General features: G+C 55.9%; 2 protein-coding genes across 3 annotated transcripts in view; both read right to left on the bottom strand.

Moving 5' to 3' along the window:
* Positions 1-22,867, bottom strand: part of CAPN5 (calpain 5) — a 57,391-nt gene that overhangs the window by 6,850 nt on the left and 27,674 nt on the right. For both annotated transcript variants that reach the window (XR_004435678.1, XM_033204481.1), the window contains exons 4-9: positions 6,712-6,920; positions 5,062-5,254; positions 3,790-3,983; positions 3,085-3,162; positions 1,042-1,237; positions 224-346 (exon numbers count right to left, since the gene is read on the bottom strand). Coding sequence is in view for 1 of the 2 variants with exons in the window: in XM_033204481.1 (XP_033060372.1) it covers positions 224-346; positions 1,042-1,237; positions 3,085-3,162; positions 3,790-3,983; positions 5,062-5,254; positions 6,712-6,920 (993 nt within the window). In the remaining variant the exon portion in view is untranslated. The remainder of the gene's footprint in view (positions 1-223; positions 347-1,041; positions 1,238-3,084; positions 3,163-3,789; positions 3,984-5,061; positions 5,255-6,711; positions 6,921-22,867) is intronic.
* Positions 14,601-18,724, bottom strand: OMP (olfactory marker protein). The gene has a single exon (XM_033204482.1). It carries the CDS (start codon positions 17,162-17,164, stop codon positions 16,481-16,483), a length of 684 nt encoding a protein of 227 aa, XP_033060373.1. The 5' UTR covers positions 17,165-18,724; the 3' UTR covers positions 14,601-16,480.

Below are 22,867 nucleotides of genomic sequence, written 5' to 3'. Positions count from 1 at the left end.
TAGAAGCCAACCGTGGGCAGGCTGGGCCCTCTGTGAATATTCTAAATTGGGCCCATGCCACGGCATCCTCACAACGTTTGCCACGGTGGCCAGGGCGGCTGGGGCAATGGCAGTGACCAAGGTGTTCTAGAGTGTTCTTCCCCAGGTATGGGCAGTCCAAACTCCAGCTCAGCAGGAAACCCCAGGTTTCCCCACCCACAGCAGGAAACCTGGCTGGCCTCACCTTGTAGATGTCAAAGCCAATGGCCAGGTTCTCGCCCTTGCCCTCCCGGCGTGTGGACCGCTTTGGCCGCTGCTGGATGCAGATCAGGACTTCATCTTCTGGCTTCTTGACGTCGAAGATGTACTGCAGGTGTGGCCAAGGAGAGAGAGAGAGACACTGCAGTGAGACCACGCCAGGGATGGGCTGGCTGGCTTCCGGACGCTCAGATTCCAGAGCCTGGACCAGTCACAACACCTCTCTGTGCCTTGGTCCCTCTACTGTGAGGTGGGCCCACCAATGCCTGCAACGGCTACCCTGCATGAAGGCCGGGGAAACCAATGCCATGGTGGCCGCTCTGCACAGAGCCTGGCACACAGGTGGTGCTCAACAGAGGCACATCGAGGACCAGGGCTAAGCAGTGCCATGGGTCAGACTGAGGAGTCTGTGGGGAGAGGCCCCATGGGGAAGCCCAGCCCGGCCAAGTTCCCAGGAAGGGACAGAATTGTGCTGTTGTGGAAACAAGGGGCTGAGTCCCCGGCTCAGCCTCTAAATGTCCCTGTAGCTCAGGACAACATACCCAAATGTCCCTCAGAGCCATCCCTCAGAGCCACGGTTTCCTCATTTTTACCATCTGTAGGTCAGATTGTGAGGCTGGGGGCTTCATGACCCCCAGATAGGACCAATGTAACCCCATCTAACCTCCACTGTACAGACAGATTTGCTGAGGCCCAAGGAGGGACAGGGATTACCCAAGGTCGTACAGGAGTCCCTGGCAGGACAGTGGCAAAGCACCCCGCAGCTGCTGCAGGGGCAGGGTGGGGGTCCCTGAGAATGCCCACCTGCGGGTTCTGGAAGAAGGTGTCCTTGTGGTTGATGCAGCCGCCACTGCGGTTCTGTCGCGGGTCCTCGTGCAGTGTCCAGGCGCCATGCAGCCGGGCCTCCTCCCACGTCTTGTGGATGCTCAGGTAGGATGTGTTGATCAGGCGGCACTTGATGATGTCCGTGAAGTACAGGCACACGTCCTCGAAGGTCATCCTGGATGTGGGGAGGGGCTGAGCAGGGTACCGCCCCCACACCTCTCCAGGCTCCTGGCCCCCCAGCCCAGCCACCTAATATGTCCATATGGCCCAGACGTGAGAGAACACAGCTGGCTTTGAGAGGAGAGCTGAGCCCACACAAGGGCATGGGCATGGCATTGCACGGACCCTTAACCTCTCTTCTGACTTGTTTCCTCGCCTGTAAAATGGGGCTGAATCTAACAGCAGGTGCCCATCTCAGAGCTGGCGAAGGAATTAGGTAATGTAATCAAAGCAGGCAGTGCAACTCTCAGCAGACAGAGCACATGGGCAAACCCAGGCTGTTACTGTCGTGAATGGTGTTAATAACTACTGTCTGCTGCCCTCTACAGTTTATAAAGCACATCTGCATCCACAATCTTCCATGGCTGTTGTGAGGCTTAAGTGGATGGTGGGAACCCCATGGTGAGCGTGCTGCAGTGGCCAGGGTGTTGCTATGGTCACTGCACACTGTGAACGCCTCCAGCGGGCTGGTGGGGGCAGGGGGTAGTGAATTAACTGTGAACACGTAAGAGAAAGGCCTTCAGAAGAAACTCTTTCTAAAGACAAGTAGTTCTGCTGTGTTTTTATCTGCTGACCCCTGAGCAAGACTGGCAAAGTGGCCTGGGTGGCCTTCTGCAGCAGCTGACCTGACACCTGCAGAAGGGCTCCTCATTGGGTGCCAGGACCACTGCTATCTGCCCCCGGTCTGCCTGGGGGCCCCGAAAGAATCCAGCACACACAGGATGCCTGTACCCCTCCAGGAAGGGGCTGAGTTTCCGTATCAGGTTCTGCTGAGGAGTGACACTGAGCCTGGCCCACATTCAGGACTCATGCAGGCTGGATGAATGCAGGATGAACCCTTATTACTACTGGGGTTTTTCTTTTTGTTTTTGAAACAGGGTCTTGCTCTTTTGCTCAGGATGGAGTGCAGTGGTGCGATCATGGCTCACTATAACCTCAACCTCCTGGGTTCAAGCAATCCTCCCACCTCAGCCTCCCGAATAGCTGGGTCTACACGGGTACATCATCACACCCAGCTAATTTTTCATTTTTGTAGAGATGGGGTCCCACTATGCTGCCCAGGCTGGTCTCAAACTCCTGGCCTCAAGCAATCCTTCTACCTCGACCTCCCAAAGTGCTGGGATTATAGACATTGAGCCACTGTACCCAGCCAATTACTGGACTCTTTAAGCTGAGCTGCTGTCATCTTCCAGCTCACCCATGTACCTGCTTAGCTCCCCTCTCAAACCCAGCTGTGTTCTCTCACCTCTGTGCCACGTCTCCTTCCTTGCCCACCAAGGGCTACTCTATACCTCAAGTCTCAGCTTAGGAGCTAGCTCCTCTGGGAGCCTCTGCTACCTAATCTCAGAAATCAGGCTGCCAGAGGGCCCCTGGAGGCAGGCTGCAGGCAGGGCTTCCTGGAGAGGGACTGGGCATAGACCTAGTGCCCCTCGCCACACCACACCGCTGGTGCCGGACTGCGCTTCATACCTCCTTACCCTTGCTAGGGAGATCCTGGTGGGCCCACCTCTTAGACGACTCCCTGACCTGCATGCCAAGGGCTCGGTCTGGGTGCCACAGCGGCTCCAGGACCCCTCAGTTTGGCAGAGGGGACTGTGGGGATCAAAGGGCCTGGTATTGCCCAAGTAATTTTACAGAGGAGGAAACAGGCTCTGAGACGGTGTGACTTGTCCATGGCCACACAGCAAGTTGATGATGAGGCATGCAGGAGAGGCCTGGCTCCTGACTCCCCACCTGGTGCTCCCCGCCAGGCCCGTCGGAAGCTCCCCCTCAGCCGCGGACGCCCAGGGCACACACACTCACCAGAACTCACCGTCGTCCTGCACTGTCACACCCATCTTCTCCCGCTCACTCTTGCTCACTTTCTGCCACTCCTCCGAGCTGGGGTGTGAGGGCCGGGGAGGAGAAAGGGAGCTGTCTAAGAGGCAGGCCCACCAGGATCTCTCCGGCAAAGGCAAGGAGGCCCGAGGGACAGTCTTGCACCAGGCCTCCAGTGGCACAGTGTGGCCAGGGGCACTGGGGCCATGCCCAGCCCCTCTCCAGGAAGCCCTGCCTGCCTCCTCCCTCAAGGGACTGTGAGCTGCCACCATGCTGCGAGGTCTGGAAGCAAAGCTGCAGGCTGGGAGGAGGGGGGCGTGACCCCCAGTGAAGAAGGCTCCTTCACTTAGCACTTGGGCTCCACTCCCATCCTGGCTTCACCAGGGCCATGAGCCAAGCACAGAGGGGTCCCCCATTTGCTCAGGGCTGTGGCCTCCCTCCCTGTTCTCTCCCTTACCCACTCACCAAGCTGGTCTCTATACCCGCTACGGGTCAGCTCACCTCCAGCCCCAGGTCTTTCTTGTGCTCAATCCATCACCCCATACACCCACTCCAAAGTAATTCGTTCCTAGTGTCATCCTCCCCCAGATCCTTCAAGGCCCAGCCCTGGTGCCACCTCCTCCAAGAAGCCCACCCATCCTTGTCCAAGCCCTCATGCCCTGTGCCTGCACCCCCATCCCCAGGCCTCACGTGTCACTCCAGGGCCCGTTCCACTCCCGCTCGCCCCACGGGTTGCGTAGGCGGATCATGTCCAACTTCTCTGACTTGAAGAAGGCCAGTAGGCCGTGGCCCAGGCGCACCTTGCGCACATCAGTGACGGCATAAGCATGGCCCTTTACCAGGCCGCACGCCAGGCGGGCCTCCATGTCAGCTGCTGTCACTGCCTGTGGAAGGACACAGTTGCTGAGAGAGGCAGGGCCACACTGGAACCCAGACCAGGGACTCAGGTGCTGGACGGCCAGGAAGCCGCACGGGACCTACAGGATGGGACGGGAATTGCAGTCATGGGGCAGTGCTGTGTTCACAGACCTTTAACACCCCCACGGGCAGCAGTCTCAGTAAAGGAAGGTACCCCTAGTGGGTCAGCCCAGGTGAATGCCGGTGCAAATGTGCACTGGCTCGGCTGTTGTTAAATATTCCAGGAACTGTTAAGTATTCAGGAACATTGCTTTGTTTTTTGTTTTTGAGACGGAGTTTCGCTCTTGTTGCCCAGGCTGGAGTGCAATGGTACAATCTCAGCTGACCACTACCTCTTCCTCCCGGGTTCAAGCGATTCTCCAGCCTCAGCCTCCCGAGTAGCTGGGATTACAGGCATGCACCACCATGCCCGGCTAATTTTGTATTTGTAGTAGAGACGGGGTTTCTCCATGTTGGTCAGGCTGGTCTCAAACTCAAACTCAAACTCTCAAATCTCAGGTAATCCGCCCACCTTGGCCTCCCAAGGTGCTGGGATTATAGGCATAAGCCGCCGCACCTGGCCAGGAATATTGTTAATAGCTGTTGTTTAAACGTGGGTAGCTGGAAATCAGCCATGGTGGGAGTATTTACACCACAGTAATTAGCAAATGCTACAAATCAGGGCTTTTTACTTAGCAACAGAGGCAGTTTACCAGCACACCACAGGGTCTGCTAAACTTGGGTTCGAGCTTTGTTTTCCCTGGGCCTCAGCTTTCTCATCCAAAACATGAGCAATTAATGAAATCAGGACCACCCTCAGGTGCACAGACGTTCATAACTCAAGAGGATCAGAAAGAAGTTTTGATTGAACAGTGTGGGAAAGGCTTTTCATAGCCTACAGGGTCTGGGCAGGGGGTTGCACCTTCCAACTTCTCCCCTCCCCCACGAGGCTGAGGGTCTGGATACATAGGAACTGACCTGAGTGTGGGATGTCACAGTTGTCTCCCATCTCAGTCAGTGAGGGTGAAGGGGAGGGGCTGCCTCTGGGGCCTGCTGTGTTCTCACCTTGATGGAGGCACTGATGAGGCCGCCCCGGCTGTGCACTTTTAACATGCGCTCAAAGAGCTGGTTCCTCTTAGTCTCATCGCTGGCAAAGTCACCCTCGGTCAGGTCGATGGGCTCAGAAACACCACCCGTGAAGTCCACCAGTGCGTCTGCTGTGTTGCCTCCATCCAGGGCCTGGTAGCAGCCTGCCAGCCTGGGAAGCAATGTGGAAAGACTTCCCAGCTCATGCTCCCCAGCCAGGCTGCATCCTTCACCTCTATGAGGGAGGTTTTTGAAACTCAGAGGGGTCAGACAACCTGTTACAGTCACACAGCAGGCCACGGCGGAGCTAACACTAAAACCCAGTTCTTAACACTCAAGCCAACATACAAGGCTTAAATTCCCCTAAGCCTTAGTGGCTCAATTTTGAAAAATCAGCTGTCCAAAAAAAAAAAAAAGCAACTCTTTTCAAAAGTGCCAATAATGGTCGGGGTGGGGAAGGAGTCACTGTTTAATGGGTATAGAGCTCCTGCTGGAATGATGAGAAGGTTCTGGGGACAGGTAGTGGTGACGGCGCATGGCACTGTGATCATAATGAATGCCACTGAATTGTATGTTTCCACATGGTTAAAATGAGAAGCATTATGTTTTGTATATTTTACCACAATGAAACTGTTCTTCAAAAAAACAATAGACAACCAAGGCCCCTGGGTCGGCTCCTCTGGAGTGGGGAAGACAGGCCTGTATCCAGGTGGTGGAGACTCAGTGGCCATCAGGGGGCTGGCTTTCCTTTCTTAGGATTGAAAGTGGAAGCTGCCAATGTGTTTTCTTGGGTTTTTGATGTTGGGAGTTGTCTTTCTTTTTCCTCTCTCCCCCTTTCTCTTGTTCTCTGTCTGTCTCCCTCCTTGCCCCTGCCCCTACACACATATTTTTCCAGCAAGACTGACAAATGGGCCTAGTAGGAGGAACCAGGGAGTGGCTCCCCTAGAGCTGGCGAGGCTGGCCTCTGACCCCAGTGCCCCTCCTCCCTCCTGGCCTAGACCTATCCCTGCCCCGCAACGGCCTGGGCAGGCCACTCTTCCCCAGGGCTCCCCACTGCTCAGCAAAACTTCGCTTGTGCCCCTTCTATGCTGGGCTCTGTGCTAGGCACCGGGGACACAGAAGCAGAAGGCACGGAGCAGAAGGAGGGGTCAGCAAAGACAGAATGGACAGTCAGCCAGGCAGAGGTGGACAGTGGACAAGAGGGAGGCCCAGCAAGCGGGGAAGGCAGGCAAGCAGCCCACCCTGCACAACCAGGCCCCAGCTCAGTTACCACTTCCCCAACCAAGGCCCCAGGCAGGGCGTGGCAGCATGAACCTTCAAGGAACGGTCCTAAATGTGAGTGCTGCCTCTGCCCCCAGCTACCTACAAGATGTTGCCTGGGCCTCAGTCTTCTCCCTCTAAAATGGGAGTAACCAACATTCCTCTCCTTACAGGGCCCAGGCCTCCAACCCACCCAGCGCAGGCTCGGCTGACTATGCCCGCAGGCCTGGCGGTTGGCTCTGCCGCGTGCCTGCACCAGCCCCTCGCCTCTCTGTGCCTAAAGCCCTGGCTAAGGAAACACCATGAGGAGCCTATCCAGTGCCACCCCCGCCTGGGCCTCCCACCTGCCTGCCTGCTGCTGGCACCTACTTGGCATAGGCCTTCTCCACCAGGGCACACCAGAACTCATTGCGGGAGTTGGAGTGGCAGTAGATGAGCTGGTTGTTGACTGTGGGCAGCCGGTCATCGATGACCACGTCCACCCATTCCCCGAAGCGCCAGAAGTGGAAGTGGAAGATGCCCGTGTAGGCGTTGGGCTTTTCAGGGTCCCATTCCTGCTCTTTCCAGTCTGGGATGACCTGGGTGGGGGGAGTGGGGGATAGGATGGGGGGACACAGTGAGGGGATGGCTGGCTTCCAGAGGAAACGGGGGTGCGAGCTTCCAGTGAATCAGAACAGAAAGGAATACTGGGTTCAGGTTCTGACTCTGCCACAAGCCTGCGTGAGACCCAGGTGAATCCTCCCCATCTCCGGGCTCAGGTTCCCATCTCCGCGGGGCTTGGCGGCTCCCTGGGCCTCCTTCCAGCTGTGTTGTTCTCAGAGTGTGTGAGCTTCCCTTTCTCATGCCTCCCTGCAACCTTCCCCGAGACTTCTGTCTACATCTACCACCAGCTCCTGCCTAGTGACCAGCACCACCATCCACCCATCCAGCCCACCCCAATGCTGGCAGTCCCCCTTGCTGCAGCCCCACTGGCTACTTCGCTTTCCCTCCCTCCATCAAATCAAGCCAATCTGAGCACCTCCATCCTCCTGACATCCATCTCCTCCTCTCCATCCTACTGGCACTACCCTGGCCCAATTCCCCATCTCCCCGCCCAGGGACACTGTAACAGTGTCCGCAGTTACATCTACTCTCGCCCCACACAGACTAACCCAGTCCTGTCACTTCCCTAGAAAATAAGACCCAAACTCACAATGCACTCCCCCAGCCTCATTTCTCTGCCTCCCCCACGGCAGCCCCCATCCCTGCTCACTGCTCCGGATTCTTCCTCCTCCTCTTTACCCGGTAGACTTCCATTTGTCCTTTAGTGTCCATCCTCTTCCTCCAGGAAGCCCTCCCTGACTTTTCAGATTAGGCCAGGACCCCTATCTCAGTCTCATGGCCCTTGGCAGCTCTCATCTGAGATACTTACCTTTACCAAGTTATAATTAAGTAACTGTGTGACTTTGAGCTCAGTGTCTGATGTTATCACTGGAATGTCAGTTCTCTGGGGGCAGGGCCATATAGGTCATGGTCACTGCTATGCACCCAGCACCTAGCCCAGGGCCTGGCCCAGAGAGTATGTTTAGTAAACATGCACTGACTGAATGAATGAATTCAGAGACATTGATGGGGGACACTGAGACACTGATTTATCACTTATGAAGCATCTGGGAAATGCCTGTGACTACCACGAATTATCTCCATTTAATTATCACGATAACCTCTGAGTAGATGACTATTATCCAGTTCTACTTCACAGATGACAATACTCTGGCCCAGACAGGGCATGTAACTCGTCCAGGGTCACATAGCTAGAAAATACACACATGCTTTGGAGGCAGACCAACCTTGGTTTGAAGCCAGGATTCAAACCCAGATCTGTCTGCCTCTGAAAAATAAGCTCCTTGGCACTGTGGACCACTCTGCACCCAGCCCCAGGCTGGACACTGACAACCAGGTGAATCACATGGCCCCTCCCCTCAAGAGGCTCCCAGTCTGGTGAGAGAGGGAGGCACCCAGGCAAAGTGCTGAGGCTACACAGGGTGCAGGCAGGGCTATGTGAGAAGGGAGTGCCAGACCCTACTCAGCAGCATCTGCACAGCTGCCACAGGGCATTCCCCAAGCAGATGAGGACAACAGCCACAATCTGGGCAGAGAAGGGTAAACCCCTCACCCTGTCAAGTCAGGGGGCATGACCCCTGACCCTGCTGGGCATGGGACCAAGTGGAGCTGAGCCCCATCGGGATCATAAGCAGCTCCTTCTAGAAGAAAACCACTCCAGGTATGGGGGTCACCCAGGCAGAGGAACCAGAGGTACACCAGGAGGCTGGCACTCACCTGAGTGTACAGACTTCAGCCAAAAGCTGCTCCCCACTGCACGCTCATTAAGGACACTTTTGTTTGCACATCTTTCACCATCAACAGGGATGTTGGCAAAGGGAAACGCTCCCTAATGGGACATGTGAGACCAAGAAAATGAAAATGCTAACTGCAGTGAGAGGTACTACTGCCCTAATGGAGCCCTGCTGGGTCCCAGGCACAAGGCCAGGCTGCTCACACTAGCACCCCTGAGCCTCACTACAGGCTTTTAAGGCGATACTACTGGAAGGTGCTGGCAGAAGGCTGGCCTCAGGCACAAGTGAAGGAGGCAGGGTTCAAACCCAGGACTTCCCAACCTGGCCACTGTCTGGAACCCAGCAAGGGCTCAACACTGGCTGTTCCTTTCCCCCACCTCCTCATTCCGACTTTTCTGTCAACTCTGTGCCCTTTCTAAGTAAAAACACCCTGACTCCTGGCACTCTCCCCACTTTGCTTTCTGGACAGAGAGCTGTATCAAAAATAGGTCTCATGGGAGGCCAAGGCAGGTGGATCACTTGAGACCAGTTCAATACCAGCCTGGCCAACGTGGTAAAACTCTGTCTCTACTAAAAAAGAATACAAAAATTAGCTGGGCATGGTGGTGTGAGCCTGTAATCCCAGCCACTCAGGAGGCTGAGTCATGAGAATCACTTGAACCCAGGAGGCGGAGGTTGCAGTGAGCTGGGCAACAGAGCAAGACTCTGTCTTAAAAGAAAAAGAGCGGTTCCATACAGGGTGAGGGTTACCATTCCCACCGCACAAATGGGAAGGCTAAGGTCCAGAAAGAAGCAAGATCTGCCCAAGCACACAGAGTGACAGGGAGTCCTAAGCTGAGAACATGGGCCTGGCCCACTGCCTTCACCCCCTCCTTCTGCTTCTGCCCTGTTCTGAATGCTCTAGACTGCATGGCTGGGAGGAAGGGCAGCCCTCACAAGCTGCTGGGACCTCGGGAGGATCATTAGTCAAACTTGAGGCTTGGCTCTGAGCCCTCTGTGGCTCAAGAAGCTGCTAATGAGGCTCCAGGCCTGGAGATCCAGAGTCTGGGATCCCCGAGGGCCTCCATTTCCCCTCCTGCTTCACCACCCTGCACTTGGCACGGGATGGGCCCCAAGCCAGCCTTCTCACCCTCAACTGCTCTGCTGTCAGCCAGGATGCTGAGCAGGAGGGAGACTGTCCAGACAGGTGTGCTCCAAACCAAAAACCAAAAACCCTCCCACGCCATGCCGGAAATCAAGAAAGCCAGCACAGACTCCTGGGGCCATGTCAAAGGATTCAGGAACCATCCTGAAGAGGTTCCTGCTGGCCAAAGATGGTCTAATTTGAGCGTCAATAAGGGCAAAAACAGCAATGGATTAAAACACATCAAGTACGTTCAAATTCATGAGATCAGAATGATACTTACAAAAACAATTAGTTACTATCAGAGGAGGGTAGGGAATCAAGTCTTTTTTTATTGAAACTGGAAAATTACAGGAAATTCATCCTGTCTCTGTAGACAAACTATACCAGATGGTAACCAAATAGTAGATGGAGGGAAGTCTTGAACTGGAAAAGATTTCTAGCTCATAAATGAGAAAGGAATGATGATATTAGACCACCAGCATTTTACGACCACTGAAGAAAATGAATGAATTTAGGCGGTGGTCACTTATGGTTTCTAACAACACAAAAAAGAAAGAGAACCAGCCATGATGTGCCCCCTGAATGAAGTACACAACATCTTCCAAGATGCAGCCGTGACAAAAAAAGGAAAAAATTGTTCCTAAACCGTATCAAGCTTCTAGAGCTAAGTCCCAGGTTACAGGAAATGCAGGGGACAGAGAACATGTCAAACACCATCATGAAGACACAGTCAACAAAACCCACACCATGGGAAACCCCACAGGACAAACGGTCCCGTTTCTTTGATAGATAAATTACTAGGAAAAAATAAAAGATGAAAGAGCAATCAACCAATTGCAGTGATGGACTTCTATTTGGATCTCACTCAAACAAACTGTAAAACCTGTGCATATTTATAGCACAAATTAGAAATTAGAACAATTACTGGATATTTAATGATCTTAAGGGATTATTTTAAAAGTTAGTATTATGGTTTTTTTATTTTTTAGTTTTTGAGTCCTTATCTTTCAGAGATGCATCCGGAAATATTTACAGATGAAATGAAATGCTGCCTGGGCAAAGTGCAGGGGTGTGTAGAGGAAATAAGACTAGCTATGGGCTGGCAAGTGTCAAAGTGAAGGGATGGATGCAAGGAGTCCATCAGGCTGTGCTCCCTACCCTCTCGCTGTCTACAGCAGAAATTCCCCATCACCACAGACACCAGCTACCTGGCCCAGCAGTCCACGCTCTCACCCTCATCCCTCAAACACTCCCTCCTTCAGGTCCCATCTACCACAACCATCAAACACCCATGCCACTTGAAGCCACCTCATCCATGCACAAGTGGCTCCCTCTGCCTCCTTCCCTTGTCTCTCAGGGGCTAGCTGAGAGCAGCAGCTTTGACGGACCTCCTGCTGCCCCCCCCCAACAGTCAGGCAGCCCCTACTCCTGGCACCCCAGCATGGTTCTCTCTTCCCTGCCCACTGGGAGGAGCTCCTGGGGGACGGAGGCCAAGTCTGACTCATTCTCAGATCTCCAGCACCCAGCACAGGGCCTGGCCCAGCTCCAAAGCTGGCTGGAGTCTTCCTGGGAGGAAAATCCGCCGGACTGGTCACAGTGCAGCCCTGACTGGCTGATGACCTGTACACACGACTTAATACCACATTACTCACTGCGGTGCACGCCAGTGACTTCACTTTCAACTGGACCACCTCTGAGTCTCAGTCTCCTCATCTACCAAACAACCTCCAGGGCTGTTATGAGAACTAAAGGAGACAGCCTTGGAGCTCTTTCATAAACTGTAGAGAGCTGTGCACACATGAGGGGTCATCTGTTGTTGGTATACACATGTGTGCCTTCACAGAACAGTCTAAAAACCTCAGGGCTGGGAGGGAGCTGAGATGACCTGGTCAACCTCCTTCCCAAGAGGAGAAAGGAGAAGCTCCCCACCAGCTGCTGCGTGCCTATGAGGCTTTACTGATGTGGGCTGACCTGGCAGCGAGGCAAAGGACTGGCGGGATCTGCCGCCTCCCTCATACCCCCTGGGGTGTGATCCACCAATGGCCACCCACTGCAGAATGGGCCCAGAAACCTCAGGGTCCCACCCATGGGTGCACCACAGCATCCCTGGCTCCTGGATTGTCCCTAGAGACTCCCACCTAGACCAAAGTGGCTGCTCTCAAAGCCTCCCAGGGTAGTGGCAGACAGGACTCTGCCCAGCTGTGCGACAGAAAGAAGACGGGGGTCAGGAGCCCAGGGAGGGAAGCTGCTCAGGACCTGCCTGCAAGTGTGTGCGTGCGTGGAAATGTGTGTGCGTGTGTGGAGGTGTGTGTGCGTGTGTGGAGGTGTTTGCGCGTGTGTGGAGGTGTGTGCACATGTGTGGAAGTCTCTCTGCGTGTGTGTGCGTGTGTGTGGAGGTGTGTGCACCCATGTGGAAGTCTGTGTGCGTGTGTGGTGTGTGTGGAGGTGCGTGCGTGCGTGGAGGTGTGTGTGCGCGCGCGTGTGGAGGTGTGTGTGCGTGTGCGCGTGGAGGTGTGTGCGCATGTGTGTGCATGTGTGTGGAGGTGTGTGTGCGTGTGTGGAGGTGTGTGTGGAGGTGCGCGCGTGCGCACGTGGAGGTGCGTGTGCGCATGTGTGTGGAGGTGTGTGCGCATGTGTGGAAGTCCCTGTGCGTGTGTGTGCCCGTGTGGAGGTGTGCGCGCGTGTGGAGGTGTGTGCACGTGTGGGGGTGTGTGTGCGCGCGCGCGTGTGGAGGTGTGTGCGCGCGTGTGGTGGGGGGGTGTGCGTGCGCGGAGGTGTGTGCACGCGTGTGGAGGTGTGTGCATGTGTGCAGGTGTGTGGACGTGTGTGCAGGTGTGCACACGTGTTGAAGTGGGTGCGTGTGTGGTGGGCACCCCCTGCCTTCTCGGGAGAGCAGAGCCCTGCTGCTCCTTACCAGAGACCAGGGTGTCGATGCACCAGAGTGGCCACGGCAGGTCCTGTTCATGGGGCGGCTGAGACAGGGCAGGGATCCCCAGCTTTGGAGCAGCCCCCCTTCCCCTGGGCCTCCGGCTCCCCAGCAATCATGTGAAGGCTAATGGTCTCTGCTGGGCCGCTCTGAGGTGGCGATGGTGACGGAGGAGGACACATTCCCCCATGGCCGCTCTCTCAGACCACAGAGCCAGGCCAGGTTCCTGCCCACGCCTCCACCCTGCGCCTGCTGCCATCGGCACTGGCCTGTGATGCCTCAGGCAACTTACTTCAGCTCTCCACAGGTTCTCCTGTACCCCCACCCCCGGGATAACTGAGAGGGGAGACCCTGTGTCTATGGTGATGGGGCAGTAACCATGGGCAAACTCAGGGAGGGAAGGTGACCATGTGCGGGCTCCAGGAAGCTCAGGCACTTTCTGGACATTTGCCCATTTCACCCTCACAACAGCCTCAAGGGAGGTGCTATTGCTGGCCCCAACTCACAGATGAGGAACAAGCTCAGAGGTTGCCCAGGCCCATCCAGTTGGCAGGGTGGGGTGGGCTAAGTCGTTCACTGCACTCGCTGCCTCTGGGCACAGAGCTCAGGGAAAGGCAGGTCTCTTTCCCTGTGGTTTCTCGTGGTTTCCAGGGAAAATGGGTTATTTGCCATTCCTGTGCTCTGGGGATAGAGCCAGGCCTTTACTGCTGTCCTGAGGCTGGATTCCTCTGTCTCAGGCACCTCTAGGAGTGGCTGGAAGGCCAGTTTGGGGAGGGGATGTCAGGGAAGCAGAGACCCTGAGAGACGGGCGGGGGTTTGGGTGCGGGGCTGGGGAAGGGTTCTGCGCATGCTGTGAGGGGTGTGTGAAAGGGAAACCAGGGGGCAGCAGCTACTCCGAGGTGGGCATGAAAGGGGCTGTGAGACCCAGGAGAGTGGTGGGGTTGGATTTTGAAGCAGGGCTCATTCCGAAACAAAACCACCGGTGAGGGCCCCAAGGCAGGGCTTGACTTGGTCTCCAGAAAAAGAAGGCAGCCCAGTCCGAGCCTGGGTTCTCAGGTGGGTGGGGCCCATCTCCCCAATTCATCCCAGGGGCCAGTGTCATGGGGCCAAAGGTCCACAGGCCCAGAGCCTGGCCCGCCCACACCTGCTTCCAGCCCCTCCATGCCCTCTGTGACCTGGGCAGGCCTCCTCCTCTGGGCCTCAGTTGTCTCTGTCCAAAAATGAGTGAGTTTGAGAGTGGTGATGAGGGAACAGAGCTGTGAGGAAGGATCATGTGGGGCACTAAAGTCACGTGGCCTTGGGGTTACATCTTGCCCATGTCAGTCTAGCCCGGCAGTTTGACAATTCCCAGAGGGTGGGGCTGAAAGGGCCTTCACAGAACCAAGCTATTCACTCTGGAAGGTCTGAGGCTGGGAGGGGGTTGGCAGCTGCCTGAGAACACACAGCTCATCCATGACAGAGGCCAGACTAAACCCAGGGACGGGCCTGACCTCACCCCACCCGTCACAACTCTGCCCTTCCGTCCACACCCTGCCCAGTGGCCCTGCAAGGCAGGGAGACTCGAGATTGCACCTGGTTTGGTGCCTTCCTACCCAAACCCTCAGCAGTGCCCAGATGGCACCTCCCTCAGCACAGCTCTCTGCACACCCCACATGGAGGCAGCTCTGGGGCTACCAGAGAAACAGTCAGGGCTGGAGGCTCCTGGCCAGCCTCAGGAGATTCAGTGAAGCCCCTGATGATTCCACGCCTCCTCCTTGGAAGCTGGCAGGGGCTGGGGGAGTGTGGGAAATGGCCAGGGAGCAGGTGCTCGAGGCTGTGAGGGCTTGTGAAGGGGATGGGGGCTGATGGCGAGAGAATGCACACCACCAAGGCCAGGGCACAGGCTTTACTGGGGACCTGCAGCGGGCACAGCAGAGGCACTTAGGCCCCGGGACAGATTGGCTGGGGAGATAGGCAGTCAGGACTAAGAGGGTCCCCAGAGCTGCAGGGAGATCTCAAGCAAAGAGGCAGAAGGGCAGGGCCACTGTGCATGGGCCTGGCCTCCCCGCGTGCTCAGCAGGGCAGGCGACAGCCAGGACTTCTTCAAGCCTGTCCCAGAACGGGTCCCAGAGCTGAGTCAGAATGGACCAGTGCTCAGCCCACAGCCACTCTCTCACTCTCCCACCCGCAGAATCTCAGCTGCAGCATGCTGCCCCAGCCTGCACACCTCCGAGGTGGGGCTCACCCTCCCGGCAGCCCCAACCTTGGGGGACGGCCCTGACTCTCTGGCCCTCAGTGCATCTGTTCTAGAGCCGCAAGTTCCTTGACAGCTCTGCTTCATGAGGGGAAATGTCTTGGATGCATCTCTGACTGGCTGAGGACAAAACACAAGACTGGCCTTAAGTCAGGGTGCTGGGGACAGTGGCTTAGCTGTACTTGGCTGATGTTAGGTGCAGGTCAGGCACTCCCCTAAAAGGGGGGCTCTTTGGGACTGTGCAATGTGAATGGGAATGAGGCTCGGAGCCAGAACTGAATCCGATGAAAATTGTGCCTCAGTTTCCCCATCTGTTTGGTGAGTGAGTTGCACCCAATGACCTCAGAGGTTAGCATCTGCCGTCACACCACTACCGCCTGCAGCCCACTTAGGACCATCAGCCATCGTAACTGCCCACCACGCCTTCACCCTGCGCCCCTCAGCTGCACTGAAGAAGCCCAATAAATGCCAACAGATGCTACCTCAGGATGAAGCACTTGCCTTCCCTGACCTGCAAGCTCAAATGAGCCTGACTCCCCAGCAGGGGATACTTGAGGCCCTGGAGAATCCACTCTCTCCAGCTCCAACTTCCCCCAAGGCAAAGGGAACCCCCCTTTACTAATCCGCTCCCTGTTGCACTGTCTGAACTGCAGTCTCCTAGCTCAGGAAGCCCCCAGGCCAAGGTCATCAGGACCAGGCCCCTGTTAAGAGCCATCCTTGAACCAGCAGCAATGATGAACAGATCATCTAAAATTGCACTTGTTCCTAGGGCAAGAATAGACCTCTAGAATACATCCATATGAATACAGCATGCTCTCTCTCATGGATATGTGTACGTAGAGACAGATCTCTGTGTAACCTCCCCCTTCACTTCTCCACCCTGAAGTCAGGTCCAGAAGAGCCACAGCTGGGCCTGCACAGCCTCCAGGGCGCCAGCCACTCTCCACTGCCCAAATCCGCCCCTGCAGCAACCCTGCCCCACATCCTGAGGGCTGCCAAGGTATTGCGGGACCAGCAGCCCAGACACAGACTCCGGCAAAGGGCACCGAGGCCGGGGAGCAGTGAGTGCTGGCTTGCTGGACTCCCCATGGAGACTGCCCCATCACCTCCGTCTCCCTGACTCTGGAGGAAGCTGATGCTGGGTTTTTCAATCTTCGTCTATGTGTCTCTCTTGGTCTTTCTCAGTCTCTCTCTCCCGCAATGAAGCAGAGAGAAGGCAGATGGCCCCGGCCTCCCTGTCCATGCACACTGGCCCCGAGTAGGCCTCTACTGTCTAGATCAATGCGGCGGCCAGTCCAGCTTGTAGGCTATGGAGCCTTGGAAGCTTCCTCCTGTGAGCCGGAGTGCTGGCACCAGGGAGAAGCAGAGGAGAAGGGTGTGGGACTCAGGGAGCTTCTGGGCAAGCCGAAGACAGGCTGAACAGTGAGAAGAATGGCCCCAAAAATACAGGGGGGAAGGTGGCAGGGGCAGGGGAGAGCACAGGTGGGCGAGAGGAGGGCAGCAGTTGGCAGCTGCCATCAGAGCTGGTTAAAAACCACGGAGGCCTTGAGGTTAGTGGGTTCCACACCCTCACCAAAGGTGATGAGGAAGTACATAACCTTGCGGATCTTGGCCAGGTCCGACAGGCGCTCCCCAAACTCCAGGGCGTCGGCCTCGTTCCAATCCATGGCATCCGAGTCCTCCTTGCGCCAGAAGATGGCAATGGGGTCCAGCAGCTGGCGCGTCATGAGGTTGGTGAGGTCAGGCGTCCAATTCTGCGAGGTGCCTGTGATGGTGACCTTGCCTGGCTTGTCCAGCACGACATGCCAGCGCTCGAACTGTAGCCGCTGCTGCTGGGTGAAGTCGAGGCGGTACATGGACTCCACTGGCCGCAGCAGCTTCTCCCCGTCCTGGCGCTTCTCCCCGCGCTGCTTCAGGCTCTCCACGCGTAGCCGCATCTGCCTGGTCAGGTCATGGTCCAGGACCAGCGGCATGTCCAGTTGCGGCTGCTGCGGCCTGTCCTCCGCCATGGCCCAAGTGCTGCTGCCACCAACACCAAGGACCCAAGTGGGCTGGAGCCGGGGGCCGTGGAGAGAAGAGGCCACCAAAGGGATGCCCCGCCTACCTTCTGCCCTTCCCTTTTCCCCTCCCTTTGTCACTGGCCCTTCCCAGCCCCACCCAGTTCTCAAAATGGGGTGTGTGTGAGGGGTGGGAGTCCCCATCTGCCTCCACTCCAGTCCCCACAGAAGCGATAATGCAGGCCCTGCAGGCAGGCGGAGGGTGGCAGGCTCCTTGGGGACCAGGTCGCTGATGTCAATTGCTGTGGCAACCGCCCTGACTACTAGGGCCGGGCTTGGCGCTGGCTTGTTTGTGAAGATGCGAGCACTTCGTAAGTGCAGTGATGGGGAGGGCGGTGGGGAGCAATCCTCACTGGAGGTACACAGGAGAAGGTGAAAGACCCGCAGGACCAGGTGGAGAAGCCAGGACCAGAGAGGGCTCAGTGACTGGAGATCTGTAGTCACCTAAGCCAAACCTTGGAGTCACCCCTGACACCCGCCTCCCCCTCACTCTTCTACACCCAATCACCAAAGTCTGTCGATTCTGCTTCCCAAACACCCTGGGACCCTTCCCCTCCAGTCCCCTGCCAGGATCTCAGCCCAGTTACCACATCTCACCCAGACCCATGGTTCTCAAGACTTGAGTGAGCATCAGACTCACCCTCAGGACTTAACATACAGATTGCTGGACCCCCTCCCAGAACTCCTGGTTTATCAGGGCTCTGTGGGCCTGAGAATCTGCATTCCTAACCACCTCCCAGGCGACATGCTGCTGGGCCAGGGACTGCGCCTTGAGCATTACTGACCCGGGTGACACTGGCGGCTGGCTGTGCCACAGCCCTGCACCATGGCCACCACAGGACCAGGCTTCACTTCTACCCAAATCCCACCACTTACTCCACCTGAATTAATCCTCAGTTTCCTGCAGGAGACTTGCGGCAGAGGAAGAATCTGGCAAATGTTTATATCCCCGGGGCCCAGGGCGGAACCAGGAGCTCAGCCTTTATACTGGGGAAAAGAAAGAACTGGAATGTGTGAGTGGAGCTGGAGTTGCGGAGAGGGTGGGGATGGGAGTTGGAGAGTGGCCGTCGCCACAACATGCCACACACAGAGAAGAGGACAGAGTCAAGGCCAAGGTGTAACAACGGAAAACAATCTGAAGGGTCTAGACCACAAGCACGGTCAATTGTGAGACGGTGGCTAATCAATCAGTGGGATCCTGGGCTACCTGAACAGCAGAGGGGCACCAAGGCAGACAGAATACCTGGTCCTGTTAAAACCACACTGCAAGCCCTGGGTCAGCTCTGCAGGTCATTGGCAGCAATTCCCCCAAGGGTATTTGAGAGAACCATACAGCTAGACGTCCAACTGCCTGATCCTCACAGAACCTTTTGCTTTGTAGCTGGAGGGGCAGGGGAGAGGGGAACAACTTGGCTAAGAACTACCATGGGAGGCTTCCCTTTCCTCCATATAGGGGAGCTGTTTCTATCCTTTCCAGCACCACATTCTGCTTTTTATTTGTTGAATTGCTCAGTTTTTGCCTGTGACACACCTGTCCTGAGAGGGTAGGAAGTGTGTCTTGTCATCACCCTAGGCCAGCACCCAGAACAGGGCCTGCCACACAGAAGGCCTCAGAAATGCTTGTTGAACAAACGGATGAACAAACAAATGAATGAATGAATGGATGGATGAATGAATGAACGAATGAATGAATGGATGAACAAAAGAACGAACGAATGAATGGATGAATGAATGAAAGAACGAATGAATGAACAGATGAATGAATGAATGAACAGATGGATGAATGAATGAACGGATGAATGAATGAATGAATGGATGAATGACTACATGAAGGGATGAATGAACAAATGAATGAATGAATGAATTAACGGATGAATGAATGAACAGATGAACGAATGAATGAACGGATGAATGAATGAACAGATGAATGAATGAATGAACGGATGAATGAACGAATGAATGAACGGATGAATGAATGAATGAACAGATGAACGAAATGAATGAATGAACGGATGAATGAATGACACTGACAAGGGACAGGTGATGTGATGGACCATGGGGCCCAAGCCCAAGGCCAAGAGGAAGGTGGACAGGTGGGGAGACAGTACACAGGTACTGGCCAGGGCCAATTTGAAGAGTAGCGGCAGGTGAGTGTCAGGGTTGGAAGTGAGCAAGATGGCTGGAAGGTGAGGCCAGAGAGACTGGGCCTTTGGTTGAAGACTTCCAGGGAGAGCAGTTCTGGGCCCAGGCTGTGGCATGGCAGCAAGTGACCGAGGTGGCTGAAGGTGAAGGCTGATGGAGAGGAGATGGAGAACTAAGACAAGGGTAAAAGGGCAAAGTGAGAGGGCGGACACAGTAAAGCCTGGGACACAGCAGTTCTTGGGGTAGAATGGGCTGGGAAATGGGAGGAGCCAAGCCCTTTGTGCCCAGGTGACTGGCCAGGGCAGCTGGCTGGTGGGGACAGCAACACAGTGGGCTGAGTTTGGGAGCCCAGTGAAGAAGCCAAGTGCTTGTATGGGGACGCCATGGTCCGGAAGCAGCACTGGGGAAGGAGGATCCCCTATTTCTGGATCCTGAGGGATGGGGGTGAGGGGGGTGTGATCAGCTTCTACTGATGAGGATTTAGGGGCACAAGACCCCTGGGGAGGGCCTGAGCAGAGTGGCACCGAGCTTCAGGAGGCTGAAGGTGGAGGGCGGTTGTGACGGGAGCTTGAGTCTTACAGATTGGGCAGGAGGGAGGAGCGGTGGGAGTCAAGGGAAGGCCTGGGGAGAAAGGGATGGAAGAGGGAGGGGAGCAGGCAGAGGGGGTGGACTGAGGCTTGTGGGCAAGGGAGCAGGCAGGATGCAGGAGGCTGTGGTTGGGGGCTGGGGCCACTGAAGTCCACAGACCTCTGGGCAGCCATCAGACACCTTGGGAGGACCCACCCAAGGCTGGATGTAGCAATAGAATACAGAGGAGAAAAGCAAGCTCTAAACTTGCAGATGTAACTGCAAAAATGTATACGAAAAAACAAAGCAAGGCCGGGCGCAGTGACTCACGCCTGTAATCCTAGCACTTTGGGAGGCCGAGGCGGGTGGATCACCTGAGGTCAAGAGTTTGAGACCAGCCTGGCAAACATGGTGAAACCCCATCTCTACCAAAAATACAAAAATTAGCCAGGTATGGTGGTGGGCACCTGTAATCCCAGCTACTCGGGAGGCTGAGGCAGGAGAATTGCTTGAACCAGGGAGGCAGAGGTCGCGGTGAGCCATGATCACACCACTGCACTCCAGCCTGGGCAACAAGAGCAAAACTCCAACTCAAAAAAAACCAAAACAAGCAAAATCCTCTTTAACACCAAGTGGAAAAAAGGACTAGAAGGAAACACAGAAAACCCTTAACACTGATTGTGTCTGACAAATTAAAACCTTAAGTGACTTTGTGCATCCTTGTACTTTTTCAAGCCTTCCGTCCCCAGGATCTACTATGGTTGTCAGGGCACAGCTGGTGCTCCATCCGTGTGTGCTAAGGGAACTGCTTGGTAACTAAAGAGCAGGAGCCGCTAATACAACTGGGTCAGGGACAGAGTGGGAGGCATTTTTAAATGCCCTCACTGGCCTCTCCCAGGCCCCACCCAGGGTTGCTCACCCCAGCACTCTCTCCTAGAGACAACCAGGCATTCGACTGGGACTCTGGTCACTTCCATGCTTATTTTTGGCCAGGAGCTGCCTGACTCCCCCTGGGCCCAGGCCTGGCCCTGTGGCTCAGAGCAGGTGTCAGGTCTGCCCCTGTGCCTGGGGCTGCCCCAGGCTCCAGAGAGGTGAGCTCACAGCCGACCTTGGCCAGGACCAATGGCAAATGTTCAACCAAACTGTTGCAATCCTGATTTCAAGTTCCTAAAACCTGGTCACCTGAAGTCCACTGCCCTGCCCTTAGGGAATGTACCATCAAGTCGGGGAAGCTAAAATGCCCCCATCAGGGATCCCATAGGATCAGGGCACGAGGCTAAGAGATGCCTGGCAGAACAGAGAAGCCGGTGGGGCATCTGGAAGGCGGCAGGGGAGGGAATTTAACAAGTGCAGAGAGTGTGAAAGGCAAGGGTTTGCCTTCCTCTGGCCCCTTTAATCCTCCACAACCCTGGGCGCTGGAAAGGTCAATTTACACTGAGGACAAAAACAGCTAGCAGCGGACCCAGCCAGCATCAAATCCAGGTCAGGCTGGCTTCGAATCCTGTGAGGAGTAAGGGTGGCTTCCTGGGGGGGGGGGGGGTGTTGGGGCATGTGTCAAGGGTGTGATGCTCAGTGTGTCTGAGGCTCAGAATTCCCAAGTGTGAGGTGGGGAGGGCAGGGGTGCAGCTCAGGCTGGGCAGCACCCCCACTGCCCTTCCATGGAGAAAACAAGGAGGCCCTGCAGGGCAACAGGCCCAGAAAGTGAGGGGTGACAACAAACAGAGCCTAGTCAGCAGGGACGAGGGAGGGAAGGTACAGTAATGAGCTCCGCAGAGCCCTGAGCCTCCTTCTGGGATCCACGGGCTAGCACCACAGCAGCATAGGAGGCAAAGCGCAATTAGCCAGGAGCACCCAGAACCACCCTGGCCTCCCTGGGATCCAAGCTGCTATAGATCAGCCTCTTGGCCCTGGCAGCCTCCCAGACCAGCCAGGCCAGGTGCCCCAACTCCCTGCAATAGGAACCTTTGGCCCACAGATAAACACGGGCCTCCTACCTGCAGTCCTAGGCCCGCTCTTCACTGGTGAGAGGCAGAGCTGCACCAGGAACCGCTTGGGGCCAAGCTCAGGGCAGAATACACAGGCTTCCACCTACAAATGGCCAGACAGATGGCCTCCCCAGGAGAGGACCCAGTGGAGTGAGGCCCAGCGCCACAAGGCCCTGGGAGGTCTGGGACAGCAAGGCCGACCATGGGGCTGCTGGGTGGTAGCTGAATCCAACAATTTGGAAAGGAGCTCTGCTCCCAAAACTCTCCTGAGCCTTCTCTACTCCACGTCCCTGGTGGCCTCAGCAGGGACATATTCGTTGGGCCAATTCTGCTCATGGGGAGCTCACCTCATGGGGGAGGTGAAAGATGAAACAGGCAATTACAGGGCAAGGTGGGAGGTGGGGACAGCCCTACAGGATGCCCATGTGCCCCTTCAGCCCCTGACTGAGCCCTCATCTAGCACGGGGTGGGCTCTAAGGCAGGGGGACCTTGTTCTGGGCTCAGAGAAGGGGGTGGGAGCCTGGAAGCTGGAGAGTGAGGACCAGCCCAACACCCAGAGCACAGAACCAGGCTCCAGCCCTCTGTGAGCCTTCAGGCGTAAAAGTAAAATGAGCCAACGTGTGGTTCTTGGAAGTCGTCCTGGCTCAGGTGCCCCATGAATATCCACATCCACACGCTGCAACTGTGGCCTCTGCCAAGGCCCCAGGGGCCCTACAGCAGGCAGCTGCTCTTACCCTGCAGGACCATTGGGGCTAGGCCCCAGGGATGCCCACCCTGGAGTGGCTTTGAGAGGTCACACCCCCCGTTCTGCAGACTCAAGAGCAAGACAGCTATCAGAGTCTCAGCCTCGCCCAAAGGCACGGTGCGCTCCCTCTGATGGCCAAGGGATACCTCAGAGGATGAGGAAAAACTCAGTCTCGCACAGGAGTACCTTACCTGTATGTTCTATGATATTAATTATCATAATGCTGGTAGGCACAGCCACCTTTGGCCAAGCACCACACCACACGAGGCTCGTTGAGTGCAGCATCTGGTCCCACCCTCACCACTCCCCAAGAGACAGCCACTCCGATTGTCCTGATTTTACTGATGAGTAATCTGAGGCCAGCTCCAAAGCTACCAAGTGCTGAGGCTCACTGCCAAGCCTGGGAGA

The sequence above is a fragment of the Trachypithecus francoisi genome, unplaced genomic scaffold (genome assembly GCF_009764315.1).
Source record: "Trachypithecus francoisi isolate TF-2019V2 unplaced genomic scaffold, Tfra_2.0 Lachesis_group8, whole genome shotgun sequence".
Lineage (NCBI taxonomy): Eukaryota > Metazoa > Chordata > Mammalia > Primates > Cercopithecidae > Trachypithecus > Trachypithecus francoisi.
This window is presented reverse-complemented; position numbering and strand designations above follow the sequence as displayed.

Excerpts from the sequence above, each read along its gene's own strand:
- OMP (XM_033204482.1), bottom strand. The coding sequence starts at position 17,164 with ATGGGGACTCCCACCCCTCACACACACCCCATTTTGAGAACTGGGTGG.